Genomic DNA, 21,452 nt, shown 5'->3' with positions numbered 1-21,452 from the left:
CAAAGGGGAGATATCAGAATAGAGGTGCCTTCTGAATGCTTGCAGACAATGTAGTTATACTACTGCCTCAAGACATTTTTCAGGTTAATGGTTATCAGCATAATTTATTCAATACAGTTGCGACTATCTCAGTTTCTGTCATACTTAAGTTGTCATTACAGTAGGTCCTGTGCATTTGCAGAATATTTTGTGGAGTAAAAATGGTAGTCAATATAGGACCATTTAGAAATCTCTAGATTCTTTTAGAATGCAAATTTAAAGGTGGTGTTCCTGGGGAATGTGAGAGTAAGACAAAACAGAACAAAACAAAACAAAAACCATGAGTAGGCTATACAAAGCGCATCTTTATAGTTACAGGAGTAAGAAAGCAGGCGGAAATGGTTATAAACATTTAATAGTCTTTGTCAAAGGAAAAATATAAGACTGAATATAGTTTGATAAATGAAAATCAGCATAAAAATTGACGACACAGAAAGAATACGAAGTAAAGAAGTGTCTAAATTGTCCAACAATTTGTTCCTAAACTTCTCCACAATTTTTTTGACTTTCCAAAGACCTGACCGTAGACTCTTTATCCTAAGGTCTCTGTTACCTGTTTAGTATAATAGTGACAAAAACAATCCTGGATTCAATTTATCTCTTTGAACTGTTTATGGAAATGTTAAAAAGGCATCTTCTATGCAGTTTGACTATGCTAACCATATGTAATTTGGAGTTCTGGTTAATAGAACCTAAAAGTGAGCATTGAAAAAAAAGTGAGCATTAATAAAATGTCTCTTACATTAAATGGCATTTTTGTCACACAATGTATGTACTAGTTTTGCCTCAAATTCCTACTCTTTTTTCATAGACATTTGATTAATACCAGTATTTATTCTACTTCAGAGACAATAATTACTTCTCTTGCTTCCCCATCAATGTCTGGCTTTTAATGTAATTTTTAACTCCTAGTATTCTTTCATGGTCTTTCTAAACACTTTACTTTTATTTACCTTTGTAGTAGCTAACCCTTTTTTCTTTTGTTATGAGTAAATTTATTTATATACTACTTAATTGCGATTCTATAAGGGTCCCACCGAATCAGTATCACCACTGTAGTGCACCCATCACCACACCCATATACTCCCACCATAGTCCATTGTGCTTTCTTCCTTCTTTTCATTTTTTTTTTTTTGGCCTGTCTTCTCAAATGTCACAATCCACTGTTAAGTTGAAATCAGCATAATGAAGAAATACTTTATTCATTTCTTTTAAAATTTCAAATTTTTTTGTTATGCTTTTGATATATTTAAAAAGCTACAATATACAGAACTGCTTGAATTGGCAAAATTTCTACAGAAACTGAGTATCTTTATGTATCATGTGTAGTTTATATTTTTAGCCTATATCCTTTCAAGGTCATCATTTCCATTTAAGAACTGTCATTTATTTCCTTGCAGATGTCTGTGATATGCACTCTCTAATTGCACTTATCAGTATTAACAAGAATGCTACTTTAAAAATCTGTACACAATTTACTCTCCTAATCACAGCCTGAACCCACACATGATGTGCTTTTATTAATGAGAAACTGGTCATTAACCAAGCCATCTCAAAGCACTTTTCCCTAATGCTGAATTTAGAAGGGAAAATGAAGCAGTGCGACCAATTCTTGGAAGCAATCAGTGAAATCTATAAAAAGAATTATCTCATTGCTTATTTGGTTTAGATTTATACGTTGCTCTTTACTTTGTTGATGTACTATGTTGCTAATAATTAGTCTGTTTTTGTTTTCTCCAGTGAACTAAACGTAGCTGCTGTTGATACAAACCTCACATTAGCAGTGTCAAAAAATGTGGCAAAGACCATCCAGTTGTATGGTGTAAAATCAGAACAGCTTGTAAGTGGCATTTCTTATTGTAAACTTTAATAATTTTGTTTAAAACTGCAATACCTGACTTTAAATATTGAATTGACAGAATAATAATTTACTGGCATTTTTACTTTAGTAAAATTGAAACTTTCTGATGGATTTGAAACAGAAAAATTCTTAATCTTTTAAGAATGGTCCTCCAAACATTTTAATACTTTCAGAATGCAGGCAGGATTTTTAAGGTTTATTTTAAAAAAGAAGGTGTCACTTTATGGGCAAATTTTGTATGCTGAAAATAATTATTCCACGTTGATCAGAATTCTCTTCCTGTCACCACTTAATTGAGATTTCATTCATTCACTGTTATCTATTATGAATTGACTTAACTGTTAGAAAGTCATTGGAGGAAGTAAAGTGCTTAAGGTTGTAATACCTTGTTGACTTCCTTTCAAGACTAACCCTAAAACATGCAAGTTTAACTGGAAAATTATTCTATTTGAAGCTTTTATAAGCTTAATAGCTACATAGCTAGATCATAATTTTAATTCTTTACATAAATATTCTAAAGTTAAGCATCCATATTTACCAAAATATATGTAAGCTAACTGAAATCAATATAGTAAGGCGTTTAATATAATTTTAACTGTGATTTGTATGCTAATTTTAGAAAATGTGCCCCCAAATCTGCAATGTTTACTGTCTTTTTAGATATAGTCAACCAAACATTCATTTTAACTGTTCTGATTGCTCCCAGTTGAAATATAATAGAATGAAATAATCTAGTTATGCCTATATTCTGTTGGTTTGAGTTTGTTCTGGATAATTTTTAGGGTATGTTGTTTGCAAATTGAACTAAAGGAATTTGCATAAATGACCCTTGGTGGTTAATAGTTGTATCATGAGGTTTCTACTTTTAGTTCTAATTTTGTTTGCATGTTAATATGATGCTATTTTCCATTCAATTGTTTTGTAGACCTAACAAATAATTTAAAATCTTTTTTTAAGCTTTGTTTATTTAAAACTGCCCCTAAAGAGACCTTGAAAGTGCTAGGGGTAATCCAATGACTAATTTTTCTCTTAAATATTTTCTTGAAAGTTTTATTATAATTTTATTTGCTCTTAAAAACATGGTTTATTGCTGTAAATGAAGTTCACTATTATATTCAATAGACTTTAGTGCGCTTACTAAAAATGGCAGGGAAGAAAATTTTTAGGAGATGGTCCAACCCTGAGGAAAACATTAAAGGAAGAGTCAGCATATTCATCAAAATATTTTGCATTTCTATGGTAAGAAGCCACAGAGGTAATGTTAGAAGTATTATCTTCAATGTGACAAAAAGCTTTGATAAAATTCATCAACCACCTGGTGACTGAATTGGTACTGTTTGTCAGATAGTCTGCAACTAAATTCCTGTTTTTGTTTTTTAAAAGATTTATTTATTTATGCATATAAGAGCTGGGATACAGGCCAAAGGTGGGAGGGGGAAGAATGGGGTGCAGACAAGGTTAGACAGAGTGGGAGCAGAATAGGCAGATGTACTGAAACACACTGCTGAGGGGAGTAGTGCCATGTGGGTTACCTGTCTTGATGCTGCAGATAGCTTCATAGTGCTGCTCTTTAACCCTTTGTACCACCAGCGACGGCCTCTCTGCCACTGTTTTTAAACTTACTGTATTTTGTTCTTTATTTTTGCCATATAAATATCATTTAGAATAATTTCACTGAAGGTATTTAAATGCAAATGCTACATATTAAGACTTTAGTGGGAGAAAGATGTGAAACAGATTTTTTTAAATGATTTATTTATTTATGCATACAGAACTGGGGTACAGGCCAGAGGTTCAGGGGCAGTGAGAGGATTCACCAGAGACAGAGTAGGGAGCAGAGCAGGCAGATGTACTTAAACACACTGTGAGGGGAGCAACTGGCAGGTCAGGAGAGGTCTGCCACATCATGTGGGTCAGCTAGCTGGCTGGGGATCAAATTTGTGCTGCAGTGGCTTCTGAGAGCTTCATAGTGCAGAGCTTTAACCCGTTGCGCCACCAGAAAGAGCCCTGTAATGACTATTGTGGTGATTATCCATTTCATGTATTGTCTCATTTATTTCACAACTGTCCTGTAAAATTAATATCTACCAGTTCAAAACTTAGAAGTTGAGATTGAGAAAGGCTAGTAACATGCCCAATATGCTGGTGAAAATAGAATGCCAAGTAGCAAGTATTGAAACTGGCATTCAAAATCAGATTTGATTCTCAGGAAAGCTTTAAAACTTTTCTTTTTCTGACCTGTATCTCAATACAAATGCATGTCTCTTTTTATTGAAGAAAAATGGGTAAGTGCTATATATACAGGTTTGTGATTTATTTACTCATTTTAAATATGGCATCAGGATCTACATTTTAATATACACATAATCTATATAATACAGTTTATTTAACTTCTTTGTTTTTAATAAACAGTCTCTTAATCACTCAGACCAGTCTAACAAAATACCACAAACATGGGTGGCCTCTCAGCAACAGCAATTTATCTCTCAGAGAATTGGAGACTGGGAAGTTCAAGATCCAGCAACCACCTGGCTCACAAATGGCTATCTTTTTCTCTGTAATCTCCCAAGGGTGAGGAGGCTAGAGCACTTTCTCAAGCCACTCTCACAAAGATCCGTTTCATGGCCTTGCCTTTATAATGTAATCACTGCAAAGTCTCACCTGGGCACTAAGGTTTTACCATGTGACTTGTGAGGATACAAATATTCAGCTGCTGGCAGGTATTTAGATGATTTAGTAGTTTAATTTAGAAGTAACAGGAAGTTAGCATCGAATTCTCACATATGAGTTATAAGCAGTAAGTTTTACTTCGTCTGATACGTATTTTACTTTGTGTCATGTGAATATCTGCTTCCTAGGGGCTCTTCTACAAGTGAGATCAGTGTGGTTAGACATGTTTCATTTAAGAAATTTTGTCCTGACAGCAGTTGTGTACAATTTTTTTTGTTCAAAACACACCTATAATGCATATATCATAGCGTCTTATAATTAAACTGAACAAAATGATTTTTTAAATGATGATATGCTGGTAAATTCACTTAGCTCTGAAATGTGACCTATAGAAAAAAGGTCACTATAATTATAGCAGGTTTGAATGAGTATTTTCCTTGCCTTCTATATGTTAAGAGGAAATATATATGTTTAAAGAGAATTGTGGTGGTACTTTATATTTTATGAGCTTTATAAGCTGTTATGATATCAAAATTCTAGGTAACTAACGGATAACTATTCCTTTTAAAAAGTAAGTTGTCAGGGCATTTTCCAACAATAACTATTTGATGGTTTTAGGGAATGATATCTAGAATCTTAGTGTAAATGTCAAATTTTAAACTCTAAAAAAACTGGATTGGCATTTAATTAGGTAGCAGAACATTTCAAACAGTGATAAGAATGACATTTAAAGGGAGGTTTCCACTTCAGTGCAAGTCAGTAGCTGTGTGTGAGGTCAAGTGTCTTAGATGGGCAGTGGACTTTTTTTTAAACTTCGTAATATACGCTTTATTCTTTGTTTAATTTCATAAGTAATTCGGGGACTTGACATTTCTCTGAAAAAAACCTACATGGTATTTAAATGATATAGGGGGCCTCCTTGGTGGTGCAGGGGTTAAAGTCTTGGTACTATCAAGCTATCATCAGCCACTACCCAGCCACTGCCCAGCCACTGCAGCATAAGTTCCATCCCTGCCCAGGAAGCCGACCCACATGGCACAGACCTCCTGTCTTGTTCACTGGCCCCCTCAGCAGTGTTCTGAGTAGACCTGCCTGTCTTGCTCCCCTCCTCTGTCTCTGGTGTATCCTCTCACCATAAATAAATAAAAATAATTTTTAAAATAATAATAAATAAATGATATATGAACCTATAAGGAATTCATGTAATCTTAGAACACTTATATTAAGCACATATATGCATACATATAAATAAAAATTAAAGTTTAATATTACTTATTTAGCAGTGTTTCCCATATAATTCAGAAAACTAAATAAGACTAATTAGTTTAACATCCCTCGTTTTTATAAGGACGGAAAACAAATTTAAGAGATACTGTTCTAGGCCCTCTGGAAAAAAATGTCATGGTAAATCAGTCAAAAAGACTTCACTAGAATTTTATTTGGGGAGGTTTGACAAAAGTAAGAAAAGGTTTCAAAATACTTGATTAAGTGGCATCTTAATCTTAATTCCTAAACGGATTGCAAGTAGATTATCACCACAGTATCCAGAACTATTCCCCAGGACAATCATAACAAAAAATGGACTTAGATGAGTCCACTGAGGACAGGCAGTAACCCACAGCTACAAGTTCAGTTTTACCCACATTTCTGGACAGCTATATCTAACTGCAAATGAGGTGCAACTCATATTTCTATATGCTCATAATTTGGGCTTTCAGTCTGCTGGCTACAGTCCCTATCCACGCCAATAATCTGCAAGCCCGAGGCAAGCAGAAAGCCAAGCTAAATTTGCAGCTCATAAAACAGAATTAGCAAGAAGACAGTAGTAGTTTGTCTCTTGGTGAGAACGGATGGACCTGGAATTCGAAAGGAAAAGATGTTAAATATACATCTGCTAGATCCTAAGCAAGTGGGATTCAATTAATTTTAATTTTTAACTTCCCCTTGGCTACTTAAGGGAATGACAGGAAACAATTTCCTAGAAATCCCTCCGGTCCTTTCAACCGTGCAAGGATTAATATGGGATTGTTTGTAACCTGGCATATTTTTGTGAATGGAGAGCTATATAGATTAGATGTGGTTTTTAATTATTGTTTCAAGACTTCTGTTCTAACATTTTATTAAGAAGTTCCCTTAGATAGTAATTAAAAAGATTCCCTAAGATATTTTTGTATGATCTTTTCAATATATCCGTCTATAGATAACCAGTCTGGCAGTTATGATGAGAATTGTATTAAAAAGGTCTTCAACACATTTTTTTGCAATTCAGACCTATAGGTTTGTATATAAGTGATACATAAGTAGATCCTAGCTTTAGAGTAAAACATTTAGTATAACATGAATAAAGATTTTTATTAATTGTGGAAGATACCAGTGTATCTCAAATATTTAATACACTAATCTGGGTGCATGAAAAAGGAGACATATTAGAAAATATAGAAATTACTTTTTCTTCTTTGTTTACTAACAACCCACCTCCCCCTTCCCAATTTCAACATCCAGCTCCTTAAATAAACTAACCAAAATTAAATATAATATGCAGTATAATTTTGGAAATGTAGAGAAAATTGTGTGTGTGTGTGTGTGTGTGTGTGTAAGGCATCTTTTGGGGAGGTCAAGATTTCTTAATTTAAAACAGATGTGAGCACTATTTTTGCTGAGAACCATATTTAAGTGGGAAAACAAATTTCTAACTGCCTGTTCTGTCCTCCACTCTGTCTCTGGTGTATCCTCTCACCCAAACCTTACCCCATACCTCTGGCCTATACCCCAGTTCTTATATGCATAAATAAATAAATCTTTTTTTAAAAATAAAAATTTATCAGAATGGTAAGAATATTGAACTCTGAAGAACTTACATCCCCTTCCTTTCTCTCTTAACATGGGTAGAAAATGAATATTCAAGTAAACATATTGATAGTTTGTTTCCTTGTTTACAACTTAGTGAGAGAAATACTTTGTCTTAAAAGTATTTGTATGTGCTGATATGGAAGTCTCTAAGGTTTGTTATTTAGGGTAGGAAAAGGAAGTGGAATAGCACATTTAGTACTATTTGTAATTAAAATGACTATATAAATAACTGCTGGTTTATGCTTTACCTTTTTTCCCCTGCAGTGTTAAAACAAGAAGCTCTTAGCACATGACTCTCTAGAATGAGGCTAAGGATATGAAGAGAGAACTTTTACTTTTCAATTTATACCTTTCAGTGCTGTTTTAATTTTTATCATATTGATGTTTTAAAAGATGAAATAATTTAATTAGTACCCAAAGGAATGGCTCATACTGGGTGGGACTGAGGAAGCAAGCACTTGTGATTTAAAAGCCAACAGAAATCTAGCAGGTTTGACAAAAAGATCAGAAATAGAATCTCTGATTTTAGGTAAATTGATGGGAAGTATATAAAAGGAAAAAGTTCACTAAAAGTCTGGAAAGTATATAAAATAAGAGGGCATAAAATAAAAGACATCATATATAAAGAGTTCTAGTAAAATAAATCAGACTGTAGTACTTATCAGAATAAGTGAATCACAACAAGTAAACCAAATTGGCTAGAGATGTTTCTCAGTTTTAATAGAATCAATAACTTAATTGGACTTTTGGTAATACTAGGACAGAGACTTTGGAAAACGTACAGAGGGTGAAAGTTAAAAGAATGGAGAAAAACATTTCAGGTAAATACTAATTAAATGAAAACTGTTGTAAGTATGTTTACATTAGACAATATAATCTGTATGGCAAAAAGCTTTATTAAGTACTCCATCACAATATAGGAAATTTAACAGTTCTACAAAAAGGTCATCTACAAATTATGAAACACTGTATGGCACAGCCTTTGACTAATAGGATTACAGAGAGAACTTGGCAAACCTAATATCAAAATGGGAAATTGTGAGGGTTAGGAGGGTTAGTCAGGCCACAGTAGAACGATAGATAGTTCTTTAGAACTACCTCTTAGAAATCCTGCAAAAAACTACAGTCATTTATGGCAGAAACACATTAATGACAGTGCCACATTTTGCAAAGTAAATTTCTGATTATTTAGGTAATCATTGCACTCAGATAATTAACCTTTTTTTTTTTCTGGTTTGATGCTATAAATACTACTAAGATTAACATATAAATTGAAATTTCTATTTAAACTGTATATAAGCAACTTCTTTGCTATGAAATTAATGCATACAGGATTGTAGGTTTAATTACATTAGAATTTACATCTCTCAAGAACTATGAAAGTACTAGACTACATACTCATAAACTTCTAGTTATTTTTTCAAATTAACTAATAGGATCTTGGAATTTTAGTTTTCAATATCCATGAGGGCAATAAGGTTATGTTCCTTCTGGAAATTCTGTGGTTTAAAACTCAGTCTCTATTAAACTAATTACCCTAAACCAAAGAGGTCTTACTCTCTATACTTTACGTATTTTGAAGAGTTTCTCTGTTGATTAATGAAATAGAGTATTATTACTGGAAAATGGGAAATACCCAGTATATGTGATGGTGAACAATTCTTTCTTCTTCAAAGATTTAAAAACATGCTGTTGACTACTAAATTAATAAGGCCAGTGTTTAGGAGATAGTGATTGGTCATGGGTAGGTAGGTGGAAATTTCATCTGTTATTCAAAATACAAGGTCCCTTGAAGTAAAATAAAAGTTCTGGATGATCTGTTGTTAACAAATTGTGTTTCCCTTCCCCCTATAGTTACCAAATACCTCGTATCAGGGTAATTTTGACTTACAGCATAAGAGAATAAGAAAAGATCTAGAGGAGGGTAATGAGAAAGCTAGGTTTATAGAGAGCTTTGTAACAAAAATATAGGCTCTGAGCAATGTAGCTAGCTTTGAGTTACAAAGCTATACTTATCCTTATGTGCTGGTCTTGTTCTTTTCTCATGTATAAACAAGACTTAATTTTGTTCCCAACTTTTATGTTAACTGTCCAAAAGGGAACCCATCTCAAGCTGTCATCTCTTTGATAACAGATTTGTGTGAAGAATTAGTTTAATGTCAAGATGTAACATTATCATTGAATGTATTCTGTTGTTTAATGTACCTGTCCTTATTTTTGAATAAGTTTTAATAATGCTTCTTTTTTCTTTTAATCAAATAGTCAAATAGTTGATCAATTCAGCATTATGAAGTGTAAGAATGAAAAAAATGAAACATACTCTGAACTGCTAGAATTGATGTCACAGTGGCCATGCATTAAAGCATACACTTAATTTAAGGGGAAGTCTTCCAGCTTTAGGAATAAAAGAAAGATTCATAACAATCACCAAATATACAGAAAAAGGTAGCACAGAGACTGATTATTGAGTGGCTCAAGCAGCTATCTCTGTAGGTATATACCCTACTAACTACTACTATAGTCACTTTTAAAGATGTGATAGCACAAAAACACTGTTCACTGTAATACTGGTGAGCATATAGAATGGTTAATTTCAGTACAAGTTGTCTTCTTAAGAAACATGTTCTATGTACATTATTGGTGAAACCAGAAAAGTGTGAGATAGAACTGTAGAAAAGAGTTTTGTGAAAATATTTTGATAGCTTAGTATATAAGAAAATTAGTTTCATTTGTCATTGAAGTTTAGTTAGGCTGACTTGCCAGGAAAATGAAGAATTGCTGGAAAGACCTACAAATTTTTTTTTTTTTTTAAAATTTATTTATTTATTCATACAGAACTGGGGTACAGGCCAGAGGCTCAGGGGCGGTGAGAGGCTTCACCAGAGACAGAGTGGGGAGCAGAACAGGCAGATTGACGAAGTACACTGCTGAGGGGAGCAGCGGGCGGGTCAGGAGAGGTCTGGCTCGCCATGTGGTCTCCTCCGGGGCAGGCGGCAGGCGGGAATCGAACTCATGCGGAAGTGGCTTCAGATTCTCAGTGCTGTGCTTTAACCCGCTGCGCCACCAGGGAGGGCCCAAGACCTACAAATTTGTCCTTTTCTGTACATTTGCAGAAACATACCATAGGTCTGGATTCCATAGATAATTTTTAATGTATTATGAACTATAATTAACAGTAGGTATGTTTTATTTAATTGTGAGAAAATAGAATTTTTATAGACTAAAATATTTTAATATTTATATGAATACATAAATATATTTCTATTTTCATAGAATCATTAGCATTATAATAAACTGAGCAGTATTTAATAATTCTTGTATTCCTTAACCAGAACTAAGTAAAAATGACAAAGCATTTGGTAAGTAACTATAAATACCAATCAGTTCTTTTCATCTGCTTTACAAATTATTAGATCAAGAAAGATTTTCCCCCTTCTTTTGAGCCAGTAAACAGTAACTAACGGAATTATTTTCTAACATGTTAGCTTCAGTTTGTCAGTTGTAGCGATTATACATCTTTCATGTTTATAATGGATTACATTATCTAGCATAATAATTTGAATCTTTTAGATACTTTATGGAATTCTGTGTGTCCTTTACTAATGTTTTTTGATAGCTTCCTCATTATGTTAGTTTATACTATTTCTCGATGTTTTCAGTATTTTTACTTTCTTTCTGGTCTTGTAAGAGCAAACTGCCTTTTTGGTTTTTTTTTGCATATAACACTAGCACAGGCATCTCTCATTGTTACTATTCCCTGTGAATTGTTGAATATATCCAACTGTTCTTTTATTCATAGATATGCAGTATTTTCCATTTTTCTCTCTGTCTTATTAATAGCATCATCCTCATGCATGTAATTTTATTATTGCCTTCAATTATATTTCTAGTAGTGGAGTATATAAGGATGTGGCAGTTTCAATATTCTTGAATATATTGCTCATTAGCATTCTTGACCCAGAAAGTATTAAAATACTTCTGTAATCATCAAACCACATGTTCAGAAAAACTGACAGGACATGGTTCAATGAACTGTGCATCCCCCTGTCAGGATGAAGAGATTTGTAGTCATTGCCTGGAGCGCTGGTTTGTGAAACCGTAACAGGGCAGCAGTTGATTGAAGATGCCTTTTCGCTGCTTGGAGAGGATAGGGACAGTCTAAGAGACCCATAATTGCCCTTTGTACTTTCCATTAAAATAATGAGAAGTAATCCTTTTTATTGCCTTGAACTTCAAAATTGAGTAGAAAGCTTGATTTAGATTAAAAGGCTTTTTATCTTAATGTAAATTTCACATTAAAATTTTACTCTTGTAATTTTAATGCAAACACATTTGCCACTTTGAGAAAAATAACTATGACTATAATTGTAGTTAGGTGTTCATCTGAACTTATTTAAAAGATATTTGTTAAAAATATCTGATTTATATATAAAAATATTTTGACGCATTTTTCATTCAGAAAAACATTGTAGATTACTATGCAGTACATAGTCTACTCTAAATCTTTGATATCCTAGTACATATTTTCTTCTCATTTGTTTTAGGTATGCTTGCAAAAATACTATTTAGAATTATGATCAGATTCACATAAAACGCAGTTGTCCTGTAGCCTTGACATTAACAGGAATTATGGGCAAATAGAGCACTAGTGTTATCACCATGCTGTCTGAAATGCAGCTGAACTTTGGTCTACTTAACAAAATGTATTTTCTTGTTCTTTTTAGATATTCTTTTGAGTCATCAACTTTATCATTTTCCAAAAGTAATTTTCAGTAGATTTTCTGAATAGAAATTTAAAGCTGTCATCCAACTCAACTCACTCTTTGAATTGTTAGTTTTTTGTTTGTTTTTTTTTTTGCTTCTAGTCCTTAACTGTGATTTCAGGAAGATGCTTAATTCTTTCATCTGCAAATTAAGTTATAAAAATTATTCTTCCTATTAACTGTATAATTAACATTGTTTCAGGGTTTCAATCTCAGTTATTTCTCAAGTATTGAATTCACACGATGTTCCTAGTGAGTAGATGTACTGAATTTGAATTTATGAAAATATTTTCTTCAGATTGTTAAATATAAAAACGAATAACAGGTCTTGTCATTTGCACGTAAGAACCATTTTTAATATTATTAAAGATTCATTTAGCCATTGGATTATCTCCTGTATGTAAGAGAATAACTTTTTTAAAACTCAAATGTTGTTCTTTTGCCTTTCCCAGTATGTACATTTCTCAGTTTTGAATGTCAAGTCTTATTCCTCCTACCTTTCAGTTCTCTAGTTCCTAATGCTTTACAGTCACAAATGTGTTTTTGTACCCCATACAATGTAATTCATGTCAAACAGGTCCAGTTAACATTCTCTTTGTCAGGGGCTCATGAACTTCTCCTAGTTAAAATTTGATCTATCAGTTTGGTATTTCTTTTTATGTGAATTCTTACAGCTCTCCACACAAGGTGATGCAAGTCAGGTGATTGGGCCTCTGACTGAAGGGCAAAGAAGAAATGTGGCAGTGGTGAATTCGTTATTTAAATTGCATCAGTCAGTAACAAAGGTAACTTTAATTTTAATGCTTTTTGATTTAATTTCAAGCTCTTCTTGCCTCAGATTTAGTCAACTTACAAATTATTTAATTTTTGGGAAAAAATACAATGAAAGGATGATAGTTTTAAAATAAGCTGAGAATTTAACTCTTTTTTAAGTTATGGATTTGACCTTTTTTTTGACAATTTTACAAAAACATTTTTTTAAATGCATGGACTTTAGATCCTCATGTTGGTTTGTATAATATAAATTACATGTGCTTCATGTCTATTGAGAAGTATAATTTGATATCATGTGGGTAGTAGTAAAATTATAGTGAAACTAATGATAGAATAAGAATTTTTAAGCTTTCCAACATGTCAGAAAGTTCCATCTTTGTACAAAAAAAGAGAGGGGGGCTGTATTAAAAACTGAATTTATAAGTTGCAATGCTTATTTGTAAACAGAAAGTACATATTCTTTTTGCTGTTGTTCTATTAGTGTTTTATTTTTTAAAGATTATTTTTATTTACGTATGCATATAAGAATTGGGGTGGATCAGAGGTTTGGGAGTGAGAGGGTTCATCAGAGGTATTGGGGAGCAGAACAGGCAGATCTATTGAAATACACTAATGAGGGAGCTTTGGACAAAACAGGAGAGGTCTTCTGTGCCATGTGGGTCAGCTCCCTGGCTGTGGATCAAGTTCATGCTGCAGTGGCTGGTGATAGCTTAATAGTGCTGTGACTTTAACCCCTGTGTCACCAGGGAGGCCCCCTGTGCCGCCTTCTTTTTTTAATGTCTTCATATGTTATTTATATATAAAAACTCATCTTCATATGTTATGTTAAAAATTAACTGTATTCACAAATCAGTTCATAATTCAGAGGGCGTATACATTATTCTCTCTAACTTTTGAGTAACCTTCTATAAATCAGAATATTTCAAAACATTCAGTGAATAGGGAGATAAATATTTAGACAGCTTAAAATTTTTAACAAGTCCTTTTACAAAAATTAGGTGTTTTCAAAAATATGTACTAAGCACACTAAATAAAATTACTTAAAGAGTTACTAGTGATTAATTTCAGAAACATAAATAGAAGAGAAAAATAAAAATCATAAATGATATACTTTCTATTTTTAGTTATTCTCTGAACTACAAGCAGTAAAAGGTTATTTTCTATTTTTACTCTAAAAACATCTTTATTGAAAATTTCAGAATTTTCATGTTTGATTTGTAAAAAGGAAAATGCTTGACATTTGTATCTTAAAGACTGTTTGAAAATTACTCTCAGCCTAGAGACAGTTGACTATTTTGAAATAAGTAAAGATATATTTAGATTGGCCTTTCAATTTATGAATTGTTCATGTTTTGATTAGCTGAAGTTTATATATTTGCTTTAAGAATAAACATGTTTTCAACCTATCAACCTATCTTAACTAATAAATACTGATGATTTTTTAAAACCTGTAATGATACTTACTGTTTTATATATGGCTTATAAATCATATTATAATTAAAATAAAGGATTTAAGCAAATTTGTAACTGGGTCAAAATCTTGTTTTAGGTGGTTTCCAATCAGAGTTCATTTCCACCAGCAGCTGAGCAAACTATCATTTCAGCCCTAAAGGTAACAAACTTTAACTTAATATTTGACTAGAGATCAAAGTGGATTTTAGAATTATTTATTTGGCTGACTGGGAAATGTCACATTTTAAAAATAGTTTAAACTCTGTTACATATAGCAGAAGTAGCATGTTGACAATTTTCCTAAAAAAAGAAGATCTTGTGTGTGTGTATTTTCTAGAATTTAAAATAGACCCTAATGGTATTTACAAATTGTTCTACTTATGATAATTGTATAGACAGAAACAAGAATCTTTTGGTTTTCACTGTTTTGGGGATGATACAGCGGAATATTATCCCAGTACTGCAGGGGCTCTCCATTCAAGGTGATTTTCTGCCCCATGGGACATTAATGATATCAGGAGACAGTTTGGATTGGCATGACTGATACTAGGGTGCTGCTGGCATCTAGAATCAAGGATTCTGTTAAACATGCTGCACTGTTTAGAACAGCCCTCACCAGCAAGGAATTATCAGGCTCAAAATGTCAGTAATGCTGAGGTTCAGAAGTTGCTTTACCATACATCTGTAAGATGTGAAACCAAGGTATATTCCCATTTTTAATACTCACTATGATATACCCCCCTTTCTAATCACAGAAAATTAAATAAAAAGTAGTGTTGTATATTTAATATTCAGAGCCATATTGACAGTAGGTAACTCTTAAGAAACCAAGGAAATTATTTCTTTTAATAGTAAGATAACCTTATTTAGCACCTGCTATTTTCCAGTCACATGCAATACATTGAAATATTACAGCAGCTGTGAGAATTATTTTTATCCCCACTTTATACAAATTAGAAACCCACTTACTCAGGGTCACATAGCGTACCAACTCAGATTGTACTAAGTAACTATTTCAGCTATTTAACTAGCTATATAACCTTAAACAGTAAGCTCTGTCTTGTCTTAATTTCTCCATCCATCTATAACATGGTATGACACAAAAAGGTACTATCTGTTAATGGTAGCGATACAAAAAGGTACTGTCTGTTAATTATTAGATTACATGTAGATCATGTGGGCAGAAGACTAGGAGAAGGGAGGAGGCTGAGGTCTACCAGTAAACTCCAAGGAGAAATGTTTATTATTTAGAGAATAGAGATAACAACTAAAGACAGTAAGAGATTGAGGAAGCTATTGTTTAACAGTACAGTTGATTAATACTAGAGGAGAAGGGCTTCTGAGATCAAATACTGTCCATTGGCAACATGGATGGAAATTTCCCAAGCCCCCAAACTCAAGGGGACTATATTCATCTGTGAGAGTAAAAAGAGAAAGTCTGATTCCCCCAACATAGCAAAAGTATATTTGGGGTGTTCTCGGTATCCTTTTATTTTCCCCAATATAGTTACCTATGTCATTATGATTGTTATTTAAAGTTGTCATAATAAAGTAATTGTTTTTAGTAACAACTGTTCAGTTTGTTGATGGTCATAAAAATACCATGTTGGGCCAATCTTAACTTTTCTTTTTGGTAGCTCTCAACTTTTTCATTTATGTTCTAGCAATGGCTATTAAACATTTTTTGATCTCTTTCCAAGATAAAAACATTTTACTTTGTGATTCTCTGTATTATACATGAGCATTTATACACATGCACATGTAATTGCACATATAGAATATACATCTGTACATATTTCTATAATTGTAACAATGATTTCACAAACAGTGCTTTCCCTCATTTTCTGTGCTCGTCTGTCACTTTTTAAAAAAATTCTGATGGTGGCCCTCCCTGGTGGCGCAGCGGGTTAAAGCGCAGCACTGAGAATCTGAAGCCACTTCCGCATGAGTTCGATTCCCGCCTGCCGCCTGCCCCGGAGGAGACCACATGGCCAGCCAGACCTCTCCTGGCCCGCCCACTGCTTCCCTCAGCAGTGTACTTCGTCAATCTGCCTGTTCTGCTCCCCACTCTGTCTCTGGTGAAGTCTCTCACCGCCCCTGAGCCTCTGGCCTGTACCCCAGTTCTGTATGAATAAATAAATAAATCTTTAAAAAAAAAAATTCTGATGGTGATCCACTAATTTGATTTTTTTGATCTGTAGTGATTTCAGTTCATAGTTTGAGGAAGTCTACTGTGTAGCGAAGGGAGAATACCTATACTTTGCCTGATGTTAAAAATCATCAGACAAGATAAAAATAGAAGTTCCTTAAAGACTATAATAATAATAAGAGTAATACGGTGGACTCTCTGAATTTGTGTTTTTATCATTCAGCAATGGTTATTCCTAAATTTGTGACTATGGACTCGTTGAAGCCGAAGCAGGGGAAATGTCTGTGCTCTTCGGCTGCAGCACTGCCTGAGGCTGGCTCACCAGAATCAGTGTTGCATGCCCCTGGGCACTACAGTTTGCTGGAGCACTGCCCCTGTGCTCTTGAGAAATGGATTAAAGAAATCTCAAGTCTTCCTGCAGTGACTGTGCCAGTGAGAGTCTTAATTGCTTTGCTAACACAGAATTCAATGAGGCTGTTTTAACCTTGCTTTTTAGTTAAAACACATAAGAAAGTATGATATATGTAAAATACAAGCACCTCTTTGACTTAAAGAGAAAAACAGAAACTTTATAATGATGTAGGAAACTTAACATCATTTTGAGTTAAGGATAGAATGTTAAGATTCATAAGTAACTGCAGCCCAGGAGCCAGAGATATGTAGGTATTTTATTATTGGTAGAAAAAATATTAAACGTACATTTTAATATACTATAACAACACCATATAACAGTTTCTTATTTACTATTGAGATTTCACCCAAAATTAATGTTTCTTTAGGTTGGAGGTTCATCAGCATTATGTAATATATCACAAAAAAAAAGCCGTAATTAACATTAATAGATATACATTTAGGGCCATTTTATTATAACCTAGTTGACTAAGTAACATTTAATCACTTTGGCCCCAGTAGTTCTGATTCATTTATTTCTGAGATGTCTTGAGAAGGTAATGATTGTATTTCTAAATTTGTATGTGACATCTTCACTTCTTTCTGAATGTGTGGGTTTGTTTGATGCTTTATATAAGGGAATATTCCAATTGCTGAGTTTTTAATAATTTTGTAATCTTAGCTACTTTAGATAATATTTTTTTAAATGTATGACAGATTTCTTTTGTCAAAGAGCTTATGAAATATTATCTAATCTCCTTTCTCAGTTTCTTCTGGTTGTTAATTCTCTACTTACCTCTAAATGAAGGCATTTGCCAAGATGCCCTCTTTTCCTATTTCATATTTTCTCTAAGTAGGAAACTTTGCCTAGTGACAAGGTTTTTTTTTCTGTAAACCACCATGTTATATGTAAATAGAGAGAGTTTTATTTTCTTCCTTTCTGATCTTTCATGCTTGTTTTTCTAAGACTTTTTTCACTGATTAGCATCTCTATTGGTCTGGTGAGACCTTGTTGAATTGTTGGTAACTTGCAGGAAAACATTCAGTAATTTACTATTTAGGTATAATGCTAGCACTAGGTTTTTCTTAGATTGCTTGTAGCAGACTAAACAAATTAGTGTACTCAGACTTTTTAAACTAAGAATGGTACTTTTTTTTGTTTAAAGATTTATTTATTTATTCAATGGAACTGGGGTACAGGCCAGAGATGTGGAGAGTGAGAGGATTCACCAGAGACAGAGTGGGGAGCAGAACAGGCAGATCGACGAAGTACACTGCTGAGGGGAGCAGCAGGCGGGTCAGGAGAGGTCTGCCTCGCCATGTGGATCTCCTCCAGGGCAGGCAGGCGGGGATTGAACTCTTGCGGAAGTGGTTTAGCGTCTCAGTGTTGTGCTTTAACCCGCTGTGCCACCAGGGAGGGCCCAAGAATGGTACTTTTTAATGATCATATCACATTACCTCTTTATTTTACCTTATTAAGAAAAGTTCTTTACAGTAATTTATTTTCAAATATCAAACTGATCTTGGTCATGATGTATTATCCTTTTAATATTCCTGGATTTAATCTGCCTAGATTTTGTTTAAAATGTTCACATCTGAAATCATAAAGGAAATTATTGTGTGGTTTTCTTGTATTGTCTTTGCTTGGCTATGGTATGGCATCAAGTTAATACTTTCCCAACTCAATTTACTAATAAATAACTAAATTTACAACTTATCTTCTTGTTGATTTCTAATTTAATTATTTTATAAGAAAGCATACTGTGATTCCATCATTCATGCTCTCATGTTGCTATTTTATGCCTTTAGAAAAGTGTCTAACTCTTTTGCCCAATTTTTGATTAGGTATTTTTGTTTTCTTCTTGATTTGTATGTGTTTTCTGTAGTACTTGGATGTTAGCTTCTTATCAGATGTATGGTGTGAAAATATTTTCTCCCGTTCAGTAGGATATCTGATTTTTTTAAATGATAGTTTTTTTTAAAAACTGTACAGAAACTTTGTAGCCTGACAATACCATTTGTTTATTTTTGCATTTGTTTATTGCTTTTAGAGTGCTGTTGGAGTCACCAAAGACATCCCTGAAACCAATGTTGTGGAATGTTTTGCCTTTGTTTATTTGCATGTGTTTTGTGGTTTCTGGCTTTATATGCAATTTGTTAATTTATTTTGAGTTAGTTTTTGTGTGTGGTATGAGACAATGGTCTAGTTTCATTTTTTCTTCATGTAACTATCCAGTTTTCCAGTCCCATTCATTGAGAGTCTTTCTTTTCTCCAGGTATATGGTTGGCTCCTCTGTTATATATTTACTGTCCATATAAGTGTAGTTTTATTTCTGGGCTCTGAATTCTATTACACTGTTATGTGTGCTTATTTTTATTCTATACCATACTGTTTTTATTACTAGCTGTGTAGCATAGCTTGAAATATCCATTCCCCTCCATTTTTTTGTCACTATGGGGTTTTCTTTTTTGGCCATGCAGGGTCTTTAGTGGCTCCATATAAATTTCAGTAATGTCTGCTCTTTCTTTGAAGAATGCTGTTGAAATTTTGATGGGGATTGCATTGAATCTCTGTATTGCTTCATTGGGTTTACTGCTTTATTGTGCACTGAATCTCTATCTTGCTGTATTGCATTATTCATTTAATAACATTAACTCTTCCAATCCTTGATCATGGCATACCTTTCTGTTTCCTTGTGTCATTTTTTTAGTAATGTGTTATAGTTTTCGTTGATTATGTCTATTTCTTTTTTGTCTTTCACCTCCCGTGATAGGTTTCTTCCTAAACCCAGTCAGTATTTTCACACTAACAGCCCATAACTAAGTCCTAATATCTTACATAACCAGTGATATACCAGTTTCTCAACCTTAGCATTATTGACATTTTAAGTCAGATAGTTCTTTGTTATGGGGAAACTGTCCTCTGCATTGTTGGGTGTAGAGATAGCAGTCTGTCCTCTACCTATTAGGTGCTCATAGCAAACTTCTTTAGCCAGTTATGACAATTAAAAAATATCTTGAAACATTGCCATGGTTTTTCTGTGTTGCAGAATTGCCCCCCAAGTGAGAACCACTTCTCTAAACTCTAAATAGAAGTTTAATTCATGAAATGCCTAACTGTCGTGCTCTATGAGAATCACTAGTTACATGTCACTTTGGCTAACGTGTAGGATATTCTGATTTTGGAAGAATTACTTTTTATTTGTGTCACTGTTTGCAGAAAACTTGAAAAATGTATTCTTTTTATAATTGATACTCTTCCTATTTTCTCTAAGAGCTCATTTGACCATTGTATTTTTTGAAAATTTAAGAGAGGAGGAATTGAAATTTTTTTTTAAAGATTTATTTATTTGTTCATACAGAACTGGGGTACAGGCCAGAGGCTCAGGGGCAGCGAGAGGCTTCACCAGAGACAGAGTGGGGAGCAGAACAGGCAGATCTACAAAGTACACTGCTGAGGGGAGCAGCGGGCAGGTCAGGGAGGTCTGCCGCGCCACGTGGTCACCTCTGGGGCAGGTGGGGATCGAACTCATGTGGAAGTGGCTTTAGTTTCTCAGTGCTGTGCTGTAATCTGCTGCGCCACCAGGGAGGGCCGGAATTGAATTTTTTTAGTATCAGGTTCTACATATTTTAAATCTTAGAAATCATTGCTGTCAGTAGTTAGAGGAGCAGTCTTCAGTTGTATTAAGTTAAACTGCTTATAGTCTGAATTTGATATAATTTGAAAGCTCTTAGTCAAAATATTCTTCACATCTCAGTTTCTTTATGTTGGTCTTTTCCGTCCTTTTTTTTCTCCTTTTCAGACAATCCATGTTCTTATGGGAAATGCTGTGCAACCCTTACTAACATCAGTGGCAGATGCTATAGAGGCCATCATCATCACCATGCATCAAGAAGATTTTTCTGGGTAATAACTTTCAATCAGAATTTCCCTAACCTTTTTTGTTTTTCATTCCCACCTCTACCCAACTCCTTAAGTCTCCTATTACCTAGAATCTTGTTTCTCTTAATGTAAGTTGGCTCCCCAAATTTCCACCCTTTATTTTGATCATTTATACCATATTCCCTTTGCAATATTGTATATTTCCTTACTTCTCACAAACACCTTGTACTCAGTCTCTGAGCTATACAAGGCACTCTTTGTATAAAATGTTCTGCTGTGGGTACTCTGCTGGTCGGAGTTCTGTTCTAGTTTCTAGGCAAGGCACTTCCTAACCACTGCCAATAATGGCCTTCCTTTCTCAGAGTTTTATGGTAATTTAATCTGGTCATATAACACCTACCCATAAACATGTGGGTGTTTTTTCATAGCCATTTCATGTGTACTGTGCTTTATACATATTTTATATACACTGAATCATTTTAAATAGAGTGAAATGATTTTGGCTCAGTATACTAAAAAACTGATCTGTGGAGAATTTGGAATAGTTATTTGCATGTGCTTAGAGTGATTAATGACTTATTTAACAAGCATTCAGAAATAGACATGTGTTCTATCGATATA

General features: G+C 33.7%; 1 protein-coding gene across 2 annotated transcripts in view; it reads left to right on the top strand.

The window, feature by feature from the left end:
* Positions 1-21,452, top strand: part of COG5 (component of oligomeric golgi complex 5) — a 146,031-nt gene that overhangs the window by 98,299 nt on the left and 26,280 nt on the right. Inside the window, exons 14-17 of one of the 2 annotated variants that reach the window (XM_004676929.2) lie at positions 1,780-1,879; positions 12,858-12,968; positions 14,507-14,569; positions 20,752-20,855. In XM_004676929.2, the coding sequence (XP_004676986.2) occupies positions 1,780-1,879; positions 12,858-12,968; positions 14,507-14,569; positions 20,752-20,855 (378 nt within the window). The remainder of the gene's footprint in view (positions 1-1,779; positions 1,880-12,857; positions 12,969-14,506; positions 14,570-20,751; positions 20,856-21,452) is intronic. The other variant, XM_012720930.1, reaches the window with a different exon arrangement.

Source organism: Condylura cristata, unplaced genomic scaffold, assembly GCF_000260355.1.
Source record: "Condylura cristata isolate star-nosed mole 26May11 unplaced genomic scaffold, ConCri1.0 scaffold00005, whole genome shotgun sequence".
NCBI lineage: Eukaryota > Metazoa > Chordata > Mammalia > Eulipotyphla > Talpidae > Condylura > Condylura cristata.
Note: the sequence above shows the minus strand (reverse complement) of the source record. Positions and strands in the feature narration are given on the sequence as shown.